The sequence below is a fragment of the Acomys minous genome (genome assembly GCF_964271855.1).
Source record: "Acomys minous genome assembly, chromosome: 11".
NCBI lineage: Eukaryota > Metazoa > Chordata > Mammalia > Rodentia > Muridae > Acomys > Acomys minous.
In genome coordinates, this window is record NC_140492.1 from 101,462,194 (window position 1) to 101,479,403 (window position 17,210).

The window sequence follows — 17,210 nt, forward strand, 5'->3', positions numbered from 1 at the left end:
GGGTCCTCTATTAAGAGGAGTGGGCCTCTCTCTGGCAAGGACTCTGTTGCCAGCTTTTTGATCACTTCCTCCTGGAGAGACTGCCTTGCCAGGCCACAGGGGAAGAGGATGTTCTCAGGCCTGATGCAACTTGATGAACTGGGGTAGGAGGGTAGGTGGGGGGGTAGGTGGGTAGGTGGGGGGGTAGGTGGGTAGGTGGGGGAGTAGGTGGGTAGGTGGGGGGGTAGGTGGGTAGGTGGGGGGGTAGGTGGGTAGGTGGGGGGGTAGGTGGGTAGGTGGGGGGGTAGGTGGGTAGGTGGGGGGGTAGGTGGGTAGGTGGGGGGGGCTCTCTTTTTCTGAGGAATAGTGGAGAGGGCATGGAGGAGAGAGAGGGAGGGTGGGACTGGAAGGTAAGGAGGGGTGGGGCTAACACCAGGAAGTTAAAGTGAATAAATATTTTTTTTTACGTGAAAACAAACAAAATTAAATTAAATGCCTTATCCTAACATGGGGTTTCCCATTCTACTTTTATAAACCCGTGGCCCGTGTCAGTCTCCTCTTTATCCAAAGACAGTCCTTTGTCCTCCTGGGACAAACATCCTTTACCCCTCCTCTCCCTGGCCCATTCTCCCTCCTCCTTTGTTCTCTTCCTCTTCTCCCCTTTCTCCCCCTTTGTCTCACATCCCAGACCTCTGTCCCTCTGACACAAATCTCCTTTGTGATGAGGACTTGGTCTTGGGGTGTCTCGAGCTGACTCTGGGGTTACCTATGCTAGGCTCTTAAAAATCAGGAGAATGAAATAGGAGTTGTTCTCACTGCATTAACTGCAGAAGTTTCTGGGCCAAAACATCAAGGCTAATTCACAACTTTCTAACTTTGTCTCACCACCAGAGAGAACCACTGCAAGTCCTTAGCAGCCTCCTTACTTCCCCAAATTCAAGCAGCTCTCATCACCGACTCAGCTACAGGAAGGACTATCTGAAGAGTTTCTTTGTCACCTCAGAATTTGCTGAGAGCAACAAACAGCCAATGGCTGTGCCGAGCCCTAGGCATGAAGTCTGTCTACCACAGCCACAAAGTGTAAAGCTGACTTATGAAAGTACCAACAAGTGTAAAAAGCATTCATTTTATTATTAATCGATATGATAGTTCTTAATAAAGTCAGACTATACCTGAAGAATGAAGCAGCAGACTAGCAGCAATGAGAGGACTTCCCTGCAGTGGGCCAAAACTAGGCATCTACCTCGAACTCAGCAGCAGCCTGAGAGACCACGGGCTGAGGAAGTTTTAAAGGACAGCTATGGTATCTAAACCAGGTGATTTGAGCTATCTATTCAGGTCAGATGTGGTGTCATACCCCTTTAATTCCAGCACTTGGGAGGCAGAAGCAGGAGGATCTCTGTAAGTTCGAGGCCAGCCTGGTCTACATGATGAGTGAGTTCTAGGACAGCCAGGACAGCCAGGACAGCTACACTGAGAACCCCTGTCTCAAAAAAGAAATCCATTCTAAGCTGGGTGGTTGTGGTGCACGCCTTTAATCCCAGCACTTGGAAGGCAGAGGCAGGTGGATCTCTGTGAGTTTCTGGCCAGCCTGCTCTACAAAGTGAGTCCAGGACAGTCAAGGGTACACAAAGAAACCCTGTCTCAAAACCCCTGCCCCCCCTAAAAAATCCATTCCAATGCTAAGGTTTTATATGTATGATTGACAATGTGTTTAATTGAGAAAAAGAAGAAATGGCTTATCCTGAGTTATAACTACGTCATGCCTTACAAAACCAACTCCAAGAGACACCCACAACTGGCACCACCATCCGCTATTAAAATCCTTCAAGGCCTGACAAAAAGCACATGGGAGGCACGGAGGAATACAAAGGCCACTCACTTCCTGTGCACAGTCAGGCCTTCCCTTCTCTAACTGCAACAGCACCTTTCTTAAAGTATGAGGTCATCTGGAAAGCCTCTTGTCGTATCAGCTCAGAGCTCGTGTCACAAAGCAACAAGTTCACTGATAAAGACTTTGTGCACGGTAAGAGGCTTCTAAAATGGGGCACATTTTTTTCTTTTTTCCATTTACTTATTTATTTAATCACTTTACAGCCTGATCCCAACCGCCTCCCTCCTCTCCTCTCCCTCCATCCCTCACAGCCCCCTCCCCCATCCCCCCATTTCCTTCTCAGAGAAGGGGAGGTTTGGGGTACATTCTGATTAGCCTCTAGCAGAATGAGGTGCTTCTGGACTCTTGACACTTGTATTTTATGCAGCTATCAATCCCCTCATTTAAGTTATTAAATTATTAAACTCCAAATTTAGGTAATTTCCTTCCCTGAAAATCTGCTAAGAGGGACGTCTCCATGTCACGTGCACAGTATTGCTGAGCCATCTCTGCCACTTGCTGTGTGACCTTTGGCAAAACACTTGGCTCACACAACTCTCAATGCCCTCATTCACGCCACCAGGAATATACTTTATGTGTGTGTCCTGACTTCAGTGAGGCCATGTGCTCTGAATCAGCCATGGAGTCAAATGCAAAGGACCGAAGGGAAAAAAGGAAACAAACACCCTCTGAAAACACTATTTCTAAAACAAGTATTGAAATATCCAATAGACAGACTCTATGACATTAAAAACAAAAAAACAAAAAGTAGTAATTCCAGAGTCAAAAAGGTTTCAATCTTGAGTCCACCAAGACCCTCTCACAAATTTTGTCCAATTAATTAAACAAGAAAAGTTGTTTTTTACAGGTCAATTCAGCTTCACTGACTTCAGAATTTTATGATTACAAAGGTCTAGAAATAGCTTATTTCTAGTATGTGTGCTGTGCAGTTTCCTAGTATTTTTATTTTAATTTCCTAGGAATCATATATAACCTTTTCAGTGTTAAGGATTTCTACAGTTTTTAGTCTGACCTTGAGTTTACCTTAAATAGACTCAGTAAGTACTGTGAACAATAGTATATAAAGCCCTATGACATTTCAATGAAATATATAAAGCACATACACTGCATATGTCATGCAGGTTAATTATGTATGTCCTCGTACTTATGAGTTATTTCGGAACAGAACTGAGTGAGAGTGCGGCAGCAAGAGCAACTGCAACAGGTGTAATGTGTATCCAATATGGCCTTAAAGACGGAAACTTGGATTCCATGGAAGATGGATCATGGGAATGGGAGACACAGCTTAGCTACACAAGCAACTAACTGTACCTGCTTAAAGGCTGTGACATCATCAAAACTGAAATGAGATCCTCTGTGTGGCTCATGCCTGAATTTTCTTGATATTTTTGTATGGGAAATCTCATAAACCCATGCCTTATTCTGAGAGGGGGGAAAGGCATTGTTCTGTTTCTCTCTGCTAAACAGGCCACGGTTCCTTACTGAACGCTCTGGCTGGTGAGAGCAGAGCCAGGCGGTAGTGCCCCACTTTGCTGCCGCTTTCGTCTTTTAAAATGAAGCATAATTTTTGTATTGGATATGAAGATGGGTTTACAGCTATTAGCTATCGTATTAATAATTTAGAAAATACATGCCCAATCACTTGTGTTCTTTCAATTCCCTATGAACACAGCTGCAACCCACATTAGATGCGAGAATGAATGGATATTTTTCAGATGAGATATTTGGGCTGAATTATTAGGGTAGCCTGTACTACAAAATTACTAATAAACATTGCTTCTGGCTCAATTTAGCCTGAACTCAGTGAACCTAGCCAATGGTGACAAATCAAAAACTCTGAAATACCCTGTGAATGAATCTAACTAATCAAGGAACCCTGTTGGAAGTAGATGCCAGGATTAATGAGCCAGTAGCTTCACCATGCCATGCTGTTATTTCTTCACATAAATGCCCTCAGATGAGATTATCTTTATGTCTGAGAGGGAGAAAAGGAAGGTTACATTCTTTCAACCGACAGGTTAACCACTGCCATTAGCAGGATACACATCTGTGTGAGCTCAGCTTTTTCTTTATTCCCAAAATTAAAATACGAGGTCTGCCATATAGATTAAAAACACATTTTCATTTTCAGGGGACAAAGTCATTGAGAGCGACAAATACATACTGTTCCAGAGTTGGAATTTCATGTCTCTCCTGTATACCTGTTTTTATAAGTTCCTTGATTTACCCATATTGTTTTACATCCTATTTTATATTCAATACCTAACATCATCTTTGGCAGTTGCATTCCTGTATCATATTTTTTCCATCAACAACAAAAAGTAAATGCAACATCATTATTATATTATTACTCGTATGCTACATAGGATACTTAAGTGCCAAGTTTGAGAAGAAAATTAAGATAAAAAGATAAATACATATATTAAAATAAAACCATCATATAGTTATGTCATAATGGACTGACTTTTCTGGCTAGCATGTAGTAACAGATGTCAAATAGGCTACTCAGAGAAAAAGCACAATCCATCAGAGCCTGGACAGCTAGCACGCTGTACTCACCTAACGTGCATGCTGATATTCTATGGCACTATTTATTCCTTACTAACTTTAATTAGTTATAACATTAACAAACTGGAGTCAGAGTTACTTTCAATAATGAGTAAAAATAATATAAAATGCTATCCTATTGGGTTTGGGGTTTTGTTTTGTTTTGTTTTGTTTTGTTTTTCTTCCTCCCTCAAAAGGTAAAAATCTTTCATGCTTGTAACTGAGAACCTCAGTCTCAGCCTTTATCTTTGTGAAGCTGTCAACCTCAACACTTTGGCCAGGTTAGCCTTCCTCTACTCTAATGGCATGTATGACTTTAAAATGTTCAGGATTCTTAATAATAATAATATAAAAAAAAACCTACTGCCATAGAAGCAAATATTATTCCAGAGTCAGGTCAAGTGAAAGTCTCTGTATACTTTCTTTTTAATGTTGACAAATAACCACTATAACACAAAATATAAGTATCTTTGAAAACCTGTATCACATCAGTTGATTTGTAACTTCTCATCAGTGCTCTGAGTTAGCCCATTTTTTTAAAAATGAAAGATCCTATTTCCCTGGCCTTTGAGAAATACAAATTTTAAAGATTCCATTTAACATCCTTTATTGCATTCCTACATCATAAAGTTATGCTTTATAGCAACATAAAAAAGCTGTAAAATTAGCATCCTTGTAAACAACCTTCCATGCTCACTGGTGGAGCTATCAGTGGTGATTTGTACCGGTCTCTTAAATGCAACTTGATATTATGATATCAAAAAAATTCTTAAGCATTAGCATAAGACAAGGGAGAACATAAAACATGTTAAAAAAAATTGTCTTCATCCCCTGATGCTTTATAAACATGAAAGTTGCCCTTAATTTTAGGAAACATTCCAAAAGAACAGAAATGTCCCATTTTTTGTCTGGCATGGTGTGCAAGTCTAAACGCTAAGGATGCAGAGGCAGGCGAAGCTCCAGACCAGCCTGGGCTACATATCCAGACCCTGTCTCAAAACAAAAGCTTGCATTTTAATATGAAAGCCAAAATTAGCGACTGAATTACCTTCTCCTAATACTTTCACGTTTCTTTATGAAACGTACACCTGAAAGACCCTGTAAACTCATTGACTGGCCTCTAGTTAAAATCCCTTGTGTAATAGGAAAATATACTTTTCTTTATCACAGAAAAGCATTCCTTTCTGCCGTCACCTTTAAGGAGATCCTTGGTGCTCTGGTTGTTGGGTCATGACTGCATGTACTTCTTAGGCTCACATTTAGCCCTGAGGCGCAAAACTGTAATCTAGGATAAGGGTGCTTTCAGGGCTTACACCCCGGCAACCAAATGAGAAACCCTCCCATGGAGAAAGGGGTCAGTTTTCCAAAGCAAGGCAGTGAAATCGACTTGCCTCCAAGCCTAAAACATGCCGGCGATCTTCCCCCACAGACAGCAATTGCTTCAGCGCCTTGAGGGACAATCCCGGAGCACGTGGCTGAGGTTAGCTAGCCCCAAGCATGAACTCTGAGAGAAAACAGGACTGACGAGCAGGGGATGCCCGGAGGAGCAACCAGGCGTCACGCGGGACCCTCCACCACTTCGGATCCCTCCTTTGCCCCCTCGAGGGCTGTCCGGGAAGCCAAACTTAGGATGGAGAAACCGAGGCCCAAGGGCGCCTTACCCACAATCCCCATAGGGAGCTGCGCCCACGCGCGAATCGAACCAGACGCGCCCTTGGGCTCCGCTGTGGGGTCGAGCTCCCGGCTTTCAAGACCAACGCTTTTTAACTGCGACCTCCTCCTGCCCACGGCCCTCACCTCACACGCCTGTGGTTCCCAGGGGTGCCCACCGAGCCAGTGACCAGGGAAGCATCTCAATATTTGACCCTGTGCTGGCCCCTGCCCTGTCCAGGAGCCCAGCGTTAGGCCCAAAGCCTCGCGAGACTCTGAGCTCGCGTGGAAAGCTCGCGACCCGGCTTCTGCACTTCCTGCCTGACAGGCCTTGCAGGCCCAGCTCTATCTTTTACATAGCAGTTAGCCTTGCGATGGAAGCGTCACAGTGCTGCCCAGAAAGTAAATCCAACTTGAGACTAGCCCTCTCCCGGCCCCTCTGAGAAACCCCCCCCTCCTGCCAGTCAAAACCCATCATGGTCTGTATCACATACTGAAAATGATTTTATTTTATCCATTTACATTTAACTTGATATAAACTTGTCCGGAAAAGTCAAATAATAAGCTTTATATTAGCTCAAACATTTATTAAGAAAACCAAATTCCGTAAATAAGCACAGACAATAAGTTAAAACATATCACAAATTGACCAGTATGTAACAAGAATGCTTTATCTACACAAAACATCCTATTTCACGTGTTTGTTCATTCTTAGAAAGCGCTTCTGTTCTCTGGGTTTGGATTTGACCAGCACATGCAGAAAGAGCTGATTGTGTTTCTCTGTACAAAGTTGCAGGGTTGTAGATGTCTGCCTGCACCCACCCGCGGCCAGCAAGAGGCCGAAGGGGGCACGAAGGACGCGCCAGGACGACCACAAAACAACCAAGGGCACAGAGCAGCGAAAAGAGAAAAACAGAAAAAAGGAAGCAAACGAACACCAGTCCTGAAGGATCTAGAAAAAAAGAGACGTGGCTTTTGCTTTTACAAAAAGGAAAAAAAAAATCCTTCCATGTGTATTTTGTTCTTCCTATAAAGGCCTATCAAAATGGGAAAGACCACCTCTTCGTCACACAAGTATTTCAGTCTGCACCTGCCACCCAATCCGCTGGTGTGGTCCTCCTGAGAAGCCTTCCCTTCCATACCCTCACACAGTTGTGCTTAAGAAAAATAAAAAATAATAAAACGAGCTATAAGGAAAGCGGTCTTTTGCAAGTCAGTAGTGACTGGATAGACAGGGTAGTGTGGTGGTCCGGGAAAGAAAGAGAGGAGTTCGGAGAAAGAATACAGGGCTAAATCAAATTACATCAGCTGGGCCCTCCGATGAGGCGGTTGGTAGCAGATGCTTAATCCACCTTTAAGACAAAAATCCCTAACATTGTGCTGTACCTTGAACACGTCCGTGTGTGACCAAGATGCACTGTGTGCGTGTTTGTGTGTGTGTGTATGCGCGCGCGCGTGTAGTGTCTGAGCGTGAGCTATGGTGGCAGTGTGTGTGTGTGTGTGTGTGTGTGTGTGTGTGTGTGTGTGTGTGTGTGTGTGTGTGTTTCTGCCCACAAACCAGTCCATTGGTGTCTGATTTCAGATCCTGAGTCGACTCCCTGGTAAGTAAAATGGCGGGAAGGATGCTTTCTGCCGGGCGCGGGAGCAGGGGTTTGAGGCTCCGGGAGAGAAGGAGCCCGAAGGGAGGCGCGGGCGAGGCAGGGTCATCGGGGAGAAGGGTAGTGACCAAAGTATGGCCGGGGTCGCCGCCAGGCAGAGGCCAGGAGGAGGGCACGAGCACGACCTAGGCGAGCGGGCAGCGCGAGGCGAGGGGAGCCGGGCGGGAGCGGGGGTGGGGACGGGGCGGAACTTGGGAGGCGGCCTCGCTGGGGCAAGGGGAGGACCGGGGACACAGGGCGGAGGAACTAGGAGCCCGGCGAGCGCGGCCGGGGGTCTGGGGTAGGGGAGGCGGCGCCCCGGCGGAGCGGGCAGCGCGCGGCGGCATTAGGTGAAGCTCATGGAGACTGTGTGCTCGAGCGCCTTGCGGCGCAGGGAGGCGATGCTCGTGCCCCGCCACACGTCGCTGCTGTCCGGAGAGCTGCAGAGCTGGGGCGAGCCGGAGACGTTGCTGGGGCCGGGAAGGGAGGCGGGCACCATGCCGGGGAAGGCGGGCTGGTAGAGGTGCGACTGCAGCCCCGCGCCGTTGGAGCCCGCCAGGCTGTTGGACAAGCCCATGGAGTTGGGCGGCGGCCCCGCAGCCAAGCTGCACTGGGACAGCGACTGAGCCATGGCCTGCTGGCGGCCGAGCGCGGGCGGCAGAGGCAGCTGGGACACGCCGGGCATGGCAGCCGCCGCCCAGCGGGTGTCGTTGGCGTGGAAAGAGCACAGACTGTCGCCCATGGCGGCGGCGGCAGCGGCGGCGGCCGACGGGAACTGGGGCAGGCCCGGCGTGGGCAGCAGCGTGCCGGGCGCGCGGAACACGTTGGTGGTCTTCTTGCGCTTCTTCCACTTGGCGCGGCGATTCTGGAACCAGACCTGCAGCGGGCGGGATGGGGAGACAAGACCCCGCGAGGTTAGCGACCTGAGTCGGAGCCTCACACTGCCACTCAGGCCCAGGCTGAACAGGTGCTCCGGGCTCGACACGCCTCCCCCCACCCCCTGGTCCGGAGCGAGCTCGGGGTTCTCCGACGCCCCTTTGCCGCTACCGTGCGCGGACTCCAGCGCTCTCAAGGCTCGGTGCGCTCGGAACGCACCGAGCAAACAGCACCGCACGTCCCACCGTGTGCAACGTGCACAACCCCCTACACTCTGGCATAAGTCTGCAGGCAGGCATGTGTCAAGGCTCGACCCACAGGTGTACAAATGAAGATAAACATGAGTACCCATGTGGCTTAATGGCATGTCTTATAGCACTGATGGGGTATAGAATTTTCAGAAACACTGGAAATTTGGAAATTGATGAAAGGCCACGAATGACATAAACAGTCTCAAAATCGAAAGACAAAGGAAACCCCTAGCATCACGGTTGACAGAGCAGAGAGGTTAATATAGTGACCCGTGTGGCAAAGTGAGCCACTGAGCTGCGGTGTTATTTGGTTGCCACCTTGATTTCTGATTCCTCCCTCAGTGCTCTGTACACCTGCCACAAAGCTCCTCTCCATACCATTCCGCAAACACCCAGAAGGCACCTTTGTCTGTGTGTTCGCCTGACGTCTTGGCATGTGTTGGAACTTGGCTGAAGCCCTGGGCCTTCGATCTACGCCTTCCAGTAACTTACTTCAGACCCGTAACAGCATGTCCTCTAATACCTGCAAGCTGCACACACTCCAGCACGACTCTTAGAAACTAAAGCAAATTTTCTGACCAATGGGAAGGAAAGGAGCTCAACGTTAAAACTCACGCTGGTCACGGCGCAAATTGAAATTTACTGGGACAATGGATGTTTCTGTCTGTCTGTCTGTCTGCCTTTTTTCAGGGAGAACTGTTTTAATAAAATATACCTCAAACAAGTCTCCTAGTTTCTGTTTCCTAGTTATGGACTGGGAATTTCAGAGCCCATCAGGCAATGTGACTACAAAAGCGAAATTCACAGAGTAAAATTTTCTCTGAATGATAATAGACAACCTATCTGACTTGGATAATTTCTCATCTCCACGTATTTGAATTTTATCTTTACGGGGAGGGGGCTACTCAGTATGCTTGGTAGGCAGACCTTCCATTTAAAAATCTCGTTAGCTGGTGCTAATATAATGTGGTGCCACATACAGATCAGATGTTGACTAGTTTTCCTCTTAGAATTTAGCCGGCATAACCTGCTCTCCGAATGTGTGGCCCCAAATGTGATTTATCTGGTAATCCAATTTATGTAGTGTTTGCTTTGCAAGCTGAAGTGTCAGGGATATGGATACATTAGCCTTCATTCTTGGTAAACCAAAAATTTATAGCTGTGCAAGCAAGCATACTCTTTGCTTACTGGTATGAGTAGCTTTGCAGTCTAGAATTCCATCTGAGTGCACCAGTGTGCTCTTGTTTTACCTGGGACTTCGCCCACCACTTTATCTTTCTCTGGTTTGTACACCATTTTCCACATTACTGTTTAACCCTGCACTGATGATGGGTAAGTATGCTACATCCCTTAGCCTCAGCTCGTGGGCTGGTAGCACAGGGATTAATGAGGCTGCTGCGCCTTTGATGGTGATGACAGGATCAATGCGGCTGGATTGAGCTGTTAGCAGCCTTTGGCCTTAGGTGGAAAGAAAGGAGGAGACCTAATGTCCCAAAGACCCATGGCAGAACCTATCCAGCATTAGTCTGGGAAGCTGGACAAGAAGGCGCCCTTGACTGAGACTTGTCTGTGTCCAAAACTTGCGGCTTCCTAGGAACATTTTGAAAGGGAGAGTCAAGACCAATTCCTAACACTCCCAAGGCCTAGTGAATCCTAAAAGGTCGGTGTTTTAGAGGTTGTAAGTTGGGAGAAGGGTGAAGAAAGAAGCAAAAGAAAGAAAACAATGTTAAACTGCTCAGCAGAATTTCTAGAGCAAATATTGCTGCAAAAAAAAAAAAAAACCAAAACCAAAAAATATATATAAATAAATAAAAAGAAAAGAAAAGAAAACCTAATGAACCCAAACTCTGCTTTTCATATAAGGAAAAGAGCCACTGTTGAAGAACAAAATATTAGAGGAATAATCGAAAAATCATGCTCAATTATGTTTGAGGGTTAGTAGTCAAATGATAGCTACAAATTTTTTTTAATGTTTCATGGTTTACTAAGATTCAAGGGGGGAAAATCTGCATGGAATCTGAACACCTCCATCCCAAGCTATGATGCATATGTTTTTAAAATGTGAATATTTCCACTTGAAAACTAGAGCATGACGGGTTAAAATGCAGACAAAACCTAAGGGAGAATTTTGGGATGCACAGATGACAGCTCCAGGAAATATATTAACCACAGCCAGAGACCCAACTTTGTACTCAGTTGGAAATGCAGCTCTCCTCACAAAAATGCTTAATACAACAGTGAGAATCTAATGGAGGTTAGAATCTAAAACTCCACTTTCATGATATCTGCTGTTACAGTAATATAGACATACTGTAAATGTATTTTAAAATATATAGCCCGTTTAATTCCTCAGCTATAAATGGCTCAGGAATAGAGAAAGAGGGGGAGAAAGAAAGAATACCCCCCCCCACACACACACACTTGAAGCAAATGCTTTATGAAGACCTCATTGGAATCCAGCAAATGATTAATGTGAAGATACAGGAGGAAATCTGGGGAGCTGTATTAAAGCCTGGATCCCAGGTTCATTTCGATCAGCCAGCCGTGAACTCTGGGCCGAATTCATTACACTTTAATAGTGCTGGGAGAGGAAGAAAATGCAATTTCTCATTCCATTAGAAAACTAGAAAATACTCTCAGCTTGTCCCCCTATTAAGATGTGGCAGGTGACAGGGCCATTCTAGGGGACACGGTCAATGGAATTACAGCACATTATTTTTGTTCGTATAAAATATTGAAAGGCAAGCCTGACTGTGCAGAAGTTATTTCACTGATTTGGTTTTTATGTAAATAAAATATTGAAAGTTAATTAATCCGTGCTCGAGACTAATGATTATGCTTATTATATTGCATTTGATCGCGTAATTTGCATGATTCTCGCATTGCTGCTTAATAAGCCATTCCAGGTTATAAATAATTCTGAAATTGGTTTCTAATAATGGCATGCTATAAAAGGAATGGTTTTTATTACACTAGCCAGAGAAGGGGAGCAATACTATACATGAATTTGCCTCCTTGAGTGTAGAGGTGCATTAGTAAATACTTCAAAGTGCAATATGGTCTAGATAAAGACAAAAAAAATAACTATCCTAGATAATTCAGTCTTAAATAAAAAGCATCTTTGAAAACATGTAATAGAAATAAGTTAAATGTTTAGATAATTTTTTAATCAGTGCAGTGGCCCACATACTAGAAAGAATGTGTGGCCATCTGTTAACTATAAAGAAAACTGTGAAGCACTCATCATATAAGAATGTAAACCAATTACTATTTAATTTGAATTTGGTCAAGGAGCAATGGTACAGTGAATCATGAAGTAAATACATTTCCCATAAATTATTTTTGCATTACATTACATAATGTTAATCATTTTGAAATGTTAATTAAGAAGGTTATGTTGATCTGATTACTTTTTAAACTATGAAACATTATTTTTAAAAAATATTGAAATTGCCATTCTATTAAATTGTTTCTATCAGTAGGCTCAAGCTATTATCTTTGGTTGAACATTATACTAGGACAATTAGCATACTTTGTCTCTTTCTTCTTGCATATTCGTTTGTGTACTTTTTGAAAATAACTACCACACAGTTTATATTTTATTTCATTTATAACTTTTTCTATTAAAAGAATCACTGCCATTAACCTTTGGAAGACCTAATAAAGTTTAATAGGCCTCATTTTCTTTTTTCATAAAATCAGCCGTCCAATTATATTTTATTTGTGATTCTAAGTTTTATTTTAATTTGAACTAATTACCAATATGTCTAGGTTAAGACACAGCACTGCACTCTTTAAAACAAAAATTAATAGCAAGGATTTCTCCTGAGAGCAAAAAGTAAATTTGTGAGCTTTGATTCTCCGATATTGAGACTACAATCAAGTATTGTCATTGGCATGTGCTGGGATTGTCTATTCCTATGACAGTTTGAACCCACACTTAGAAAGAAGTGAGAGGTGAAGATTTAAAGAACATTAATATGCCTGAACAATTTAATTAGTACTCTTCTTGTGTGCAATGTCTTTGCCCCATTGTTTGAGCCTTTCAGAGTTCATTAACAAATACCCAGATTTATGTTCAATGAAAATATTGATCGTTGTGAATATTTATCTATTAATTTGGCCACTTTAAGTCCCTGGGATATTCATTTCTTAATAGAACAAAAGTATGTATTTCCGTTAAGGTGATCTACAAAATGCCAAATGGAAACAATTCTGATCTCTTGGACAACTAAATGTAAAAGAACTGGAGTTCTTAAAGTTAATTCGCAATATCAGGTAGCATTGGTTTAACAAATTAGTCAACTTAGGAAGTCTAAAGTGTGGACGAGATTGTTTCAGCACCGTGGACAGCGCGAGGTTATGCGAGGCTTCGCCCAGGCGCGCCTAGGAAATAATAGTATGTGCGTTGTCAGTCTTTTAAAAAGAAAGAAGAAATTTGGGGTTCATTCATCTTATATTTTTCTCTCCCAATTTTCAGAAGAGATACGAGTGACATTTTCTAGATTCCATATAATTACAACTTGGAGGGTGGTTGGATAAAAATATGGAAACAATACCGATTTCCTCCATTACAGGTTAACCTTTCTGGCCTAAAAAGTTCCTTCTTTGGGCCGGATAGCTACAACAGACAGTGTTCATCTCTACCTTAGGAGAATCCTAATTATTTTATTAAAATTAAAAACTCAGTTCATAGGTGGTGTAGTATTTTCGGCCGGTCCCAGGTACTGATTGACCACCTGAGCCAAAACAAAAAACAACCAAACAAAACACAAAACGACAATAACAAAAAAATAACCCCAAACTGAGGGTATGTTGCCTGAACGATGAGAGCGGGTGATGTTTAAGATAATTAAGCCCTGTCTGGAAGTTTGAGTATACCAACCCTCTTTTAAGGCACCCATTGATGGCACCGCAACTCCTCTCGTTCCTGTTTTCGGTATTACTGTGACATTTTCCTCATTTATCCAAATTCGTAGTAGAAACTCATTACATGGTAATGAAACACTTGTCAATAGTGAGAGCTTAGGGCAAGGTGCGCACTGGACTTAGCTGCTGGGGAGACACGGAGGTTCCCTTCCCTGGAGGAGCCCTATAATGCCGGGCTCGCTTTTGAGGCGTTTCGGGGCGAGGGATGTGGCTACAATGGCGCCCGGCCACTGGGGCCTGTCGATCGCCCAAGCCAACGTTTGGAAGGAGCTCACCCAACCCAGGAACGCAGTAGCGACCAGGCGAGCAACCCGGGATCCCAGCAGCACCCCTCCTTGCCTTCCGCCCCCAGAGCCCAAGCCCGGTGTACCTGCACTCGCGACTCGGTCAGCCCGATACGCAGCGCCAGCTCCTCACGCATGAAGATGTCGGGGTAGTGAGTCTTGGCGAAGCTCCTCTCCAACTCGTTGAGCTGCGCCGGGGTGAAGCGTGTCCGGTGGCGCTTCTGTTTCTGTTGGCCCTGCTGCTGGCCGGCTTGGCTGGGGTTGGGGCCGCCCTGGGGTCCCGACTGCTTGTCTGGGTCTTTGGCGCTCACCGCCAGCGAAGCAGGAGTAGAGCCCACTGTGGTGATGTCCTCTCCGGGCAGCAGAGTGGTTCCTTCGACTGGGTCCGAGTTGGGCGCCAGGTCCCCCGGATGGCCCCCAGGGTCAGAGCCCCCCACGCCCAGCCTACACTTCACCGCCTCCCGGTGGCCCAGAAGCTCGGCGGCATCTTTCATACCTGAGGAAGGAAGGGGATCTCGGTCAGTACTTTCCTGGCGCTGTCGGGAGCTGCTGCTGCCTTCCCTGAAGGATTCTCCTCTCCGCCCCACCACCGCTCCTTCTACGCCCACGCTCGCCCAGCAGCGGAAACTGCCTGGTCCTCAGCCGGGTTTCCCCGGATTTGGACAGCCAAGTTGAAATGACATCTCCTGGCCCTCCCTTTCTCTCCACAGCCGCTCTGGTGGTTCGCGTCTCGCTTTCTCTCTCTCCTCTCTCTCTCTCTCTCTCTCTCTCTCTCTCTCTCTCTCTCTCTCTCTCTCTCTCTCTCTCTCTCTCTCACACATACACACAAAATCATTCCCAGGCCTGGCGATAAAACATGTCCGAGTCCTTTCATTAACTGTACCCCGATGTCCCAGGAAACCTTGAGCAAATTCTTAGATGGGGGATGAGGGAGAGAAAGAAACCAAGCGAGAGTCCACGGAGTCTGCTCCACCTGAGCATAGGCGCTAAAAAGACTCCCTCTGAAGATGAATATGTCTCCAAGCCTTCCACCCCTCAAAAATAAACCCAAATCAGCTCCGCCTCCCCCCCTCAAATCAGAGAAAGTGTTTTAGGAAATGGAGTCACATCCATCACCAAAGCTTCCCAAGCCGGAAACCCAGAACCCGGTAACCCAGAAAGCTTGAAAGAAACTCGAGTAAACTCTATAGCCATAGCAGTGAATCAAACTTTAGAAAATTCAACTTTTCTCTCCCGAGAAATAAACAGTTCGTCCCTCCCGGCACTGGCAACACTGAGTGCCTCTTAGAGAGGAGGAGTTGGTCTTTCTTCTCAACAAGCACTTTTAGCAAATCCACCTTCATACATCCGCCTCTCCTTCACGCCAAATAGTTGTTTGTTTGTTTTTTTAAGAAAACAAATTTAAGCACATTTAGAGAAGGAAGTGGTGGTAGAGAGAAAGAAAAAGGGGGAGGGGGAGGGGGAAGGAAATTCCGAATCAAAACAAACAAGAGCGGAAAAAGAGAGAAACACCTCCAAACAAATTATCACGGGCTAGAATGCCTTTCAAAAATAACAATAATAAAGGGAAGAGAGGAAGGGAAAAAAAAAACAAAAAGTGTCAGCATTCCCAACTCCTTTTTGTTTTGGGATCTACATATTCCATAGATTTTTTTTAAAAGACGATGTTAAATCAAATTAAACTTTAATACAGCACAATTACTTTTAAAGAAATTAGTCCATTTAGGGCGCATTAAGGTAAAATAAGGAACAAATTGACAATTTCCTGCCCCGGCTTCTCCAGGCTGCCGGGGTGAGAGGCGCTCACTCACCTAGCCTGGCGTCCAGGAGGTCGGCGTGAGACAGCATCGCGCACCGCTCCAGGGCGAAAGCTGTTCCCCCCCAAATTTTAGCGGCTTTAAGTTATTTAAAATAGATATAAGCTATAAGCTATACGATATAGATATATATAGATCACCTAAATGAAAGAAAATTCGGTTTGTGGTTAAAAAGGGGGCTTCTTGCATTATAATGTCCTTTAGAGAGACGGGGAGGTGCTTAACAGTTGAATGAACCCGTGAGCAGCTCGGCGAGGGGACCAATCAGGAGGGCAGCCTGCAAATGTCAGCGCCCGGAGAGTCCCCCACTCCGCCCGCCCGCCCGCCCGCCTGCGCCTGCCGGGAGGAGGCGGCGGCCGCAGCCCAGGCAGCTCCAGCCTCCAGCAGCCGCTAAAGCAGCAGCCGCCACCTTGGCCTCGCCCTGGGCCTCTGGGCCTAGCCTCGGTCAGCTCTTCCCTGAGATTTTTCTCCAGGCACACCTTCCCTTCCCTTGTCCTGCCTTGCTCGCTTCACCGGCGCAGCTCGGTGTTTCAGACCTAGGATGTCCCTGGACCAGGAGCAGTACAGACTCCACGGCATGGCATGACCTCCGCATGACCTGAGAGTCCAACCTCCCCCCACACCCCCTCTCCGCAAACACCCCCCATCCCCGCGCCCACACCAGCTAGGCAACACTGGACCGCTGTAGTCAAAGCCTGGCTCACCAGGCGGGCAAGCAAGCGCCTCTAAAGCGACTCTAATTTTTGCCACTGTTCTACAGGCTTCACTAGGGATCCAGACTCCTTGCCGGGGACCTGGGGCCAACTGAGCCCCATTCCCAACAGCAGCCTAGAGAGTAAAGAGGAAGTTGACTCCCCCTACTCTGCCAAGGTCTGCGGTCCGCTTTGGGGGAGGGGGAGGCCTCACGAAGTGTGCCCTCTTCCAGAACTCCAGTAGCTGCGTTCCTGGACCCCCTGCCCTATGAGCCTAAGCTCTCACCCCGGCTCCTAACCTGTCCTTTAGGTCAAAGTTTGTAAGTTCAGATAGGCTACCAAAGCCACTTAAGGCAGTAAATAAAGTTAAGCGCTCTTTATTGTCCTCTTGGATATGTTAAACTACTTGAACAATTTAAAGTGCTTTTGCACACGTGAAGCGAACCATTTCTAATGTTCTGATTTTTCAGAGCCAGCCAACAACAAAGTTTAGATTAGTAATATATTTCTAACCAGAGTAATTTTCAAGATCATTAGGCATTTATGTAATTAGTGCCAAATCTATAAGCTTTTATTACGATTATTAGAGTAAAATCAGTATAAATTTGTACTAATTTACTACTGTTTAGACTTGGCTGTCAAGCCCAGAGGTTC

At 45.6% G+C, this 17,210-nt stretch overlaps 1 protein-coding gene across 2 annotated transcripts in view; it reads right to left on the reverse strand.

Moving 5' to 3' along the window:
* Positions 1-6,558: 6,558 nt before the first annotated feature.
* OTP (orthopedia homeobox) overlaps positions 6,559-17,210 on the reverse strand; it is a 32,479-nt gene continuing 21,827 nt past the window's right edge. The window contains exons 1-3 of one of the 2 annotated variants that reach the window (XM_084800678.1): positions 15,859-15,990; positions 14,134-14,543; positions 6,559-8,584 (exon numbers count right to left, since the gene is read on the reverse strand). In XM_084800678.1, coding sequence (XP_084656804.1) covers positions 8,054-8,584; positions 14,134-14,543; positions 15,859-15,895 — 978 coding nt within the window. In that variant the 5' untranslated portion in view covers positions 15,896-15,990 and the 3' untranslated portion in view covers positions 6,559-8,053. Of the gene's footprint in view, positions 8,585-14,133; positions 14,544-15,858; positions 15,991-17,210 lie in introns of those variants that run through there. The other variant, XM_084800679.1, reaches the window with a different exon arrangement.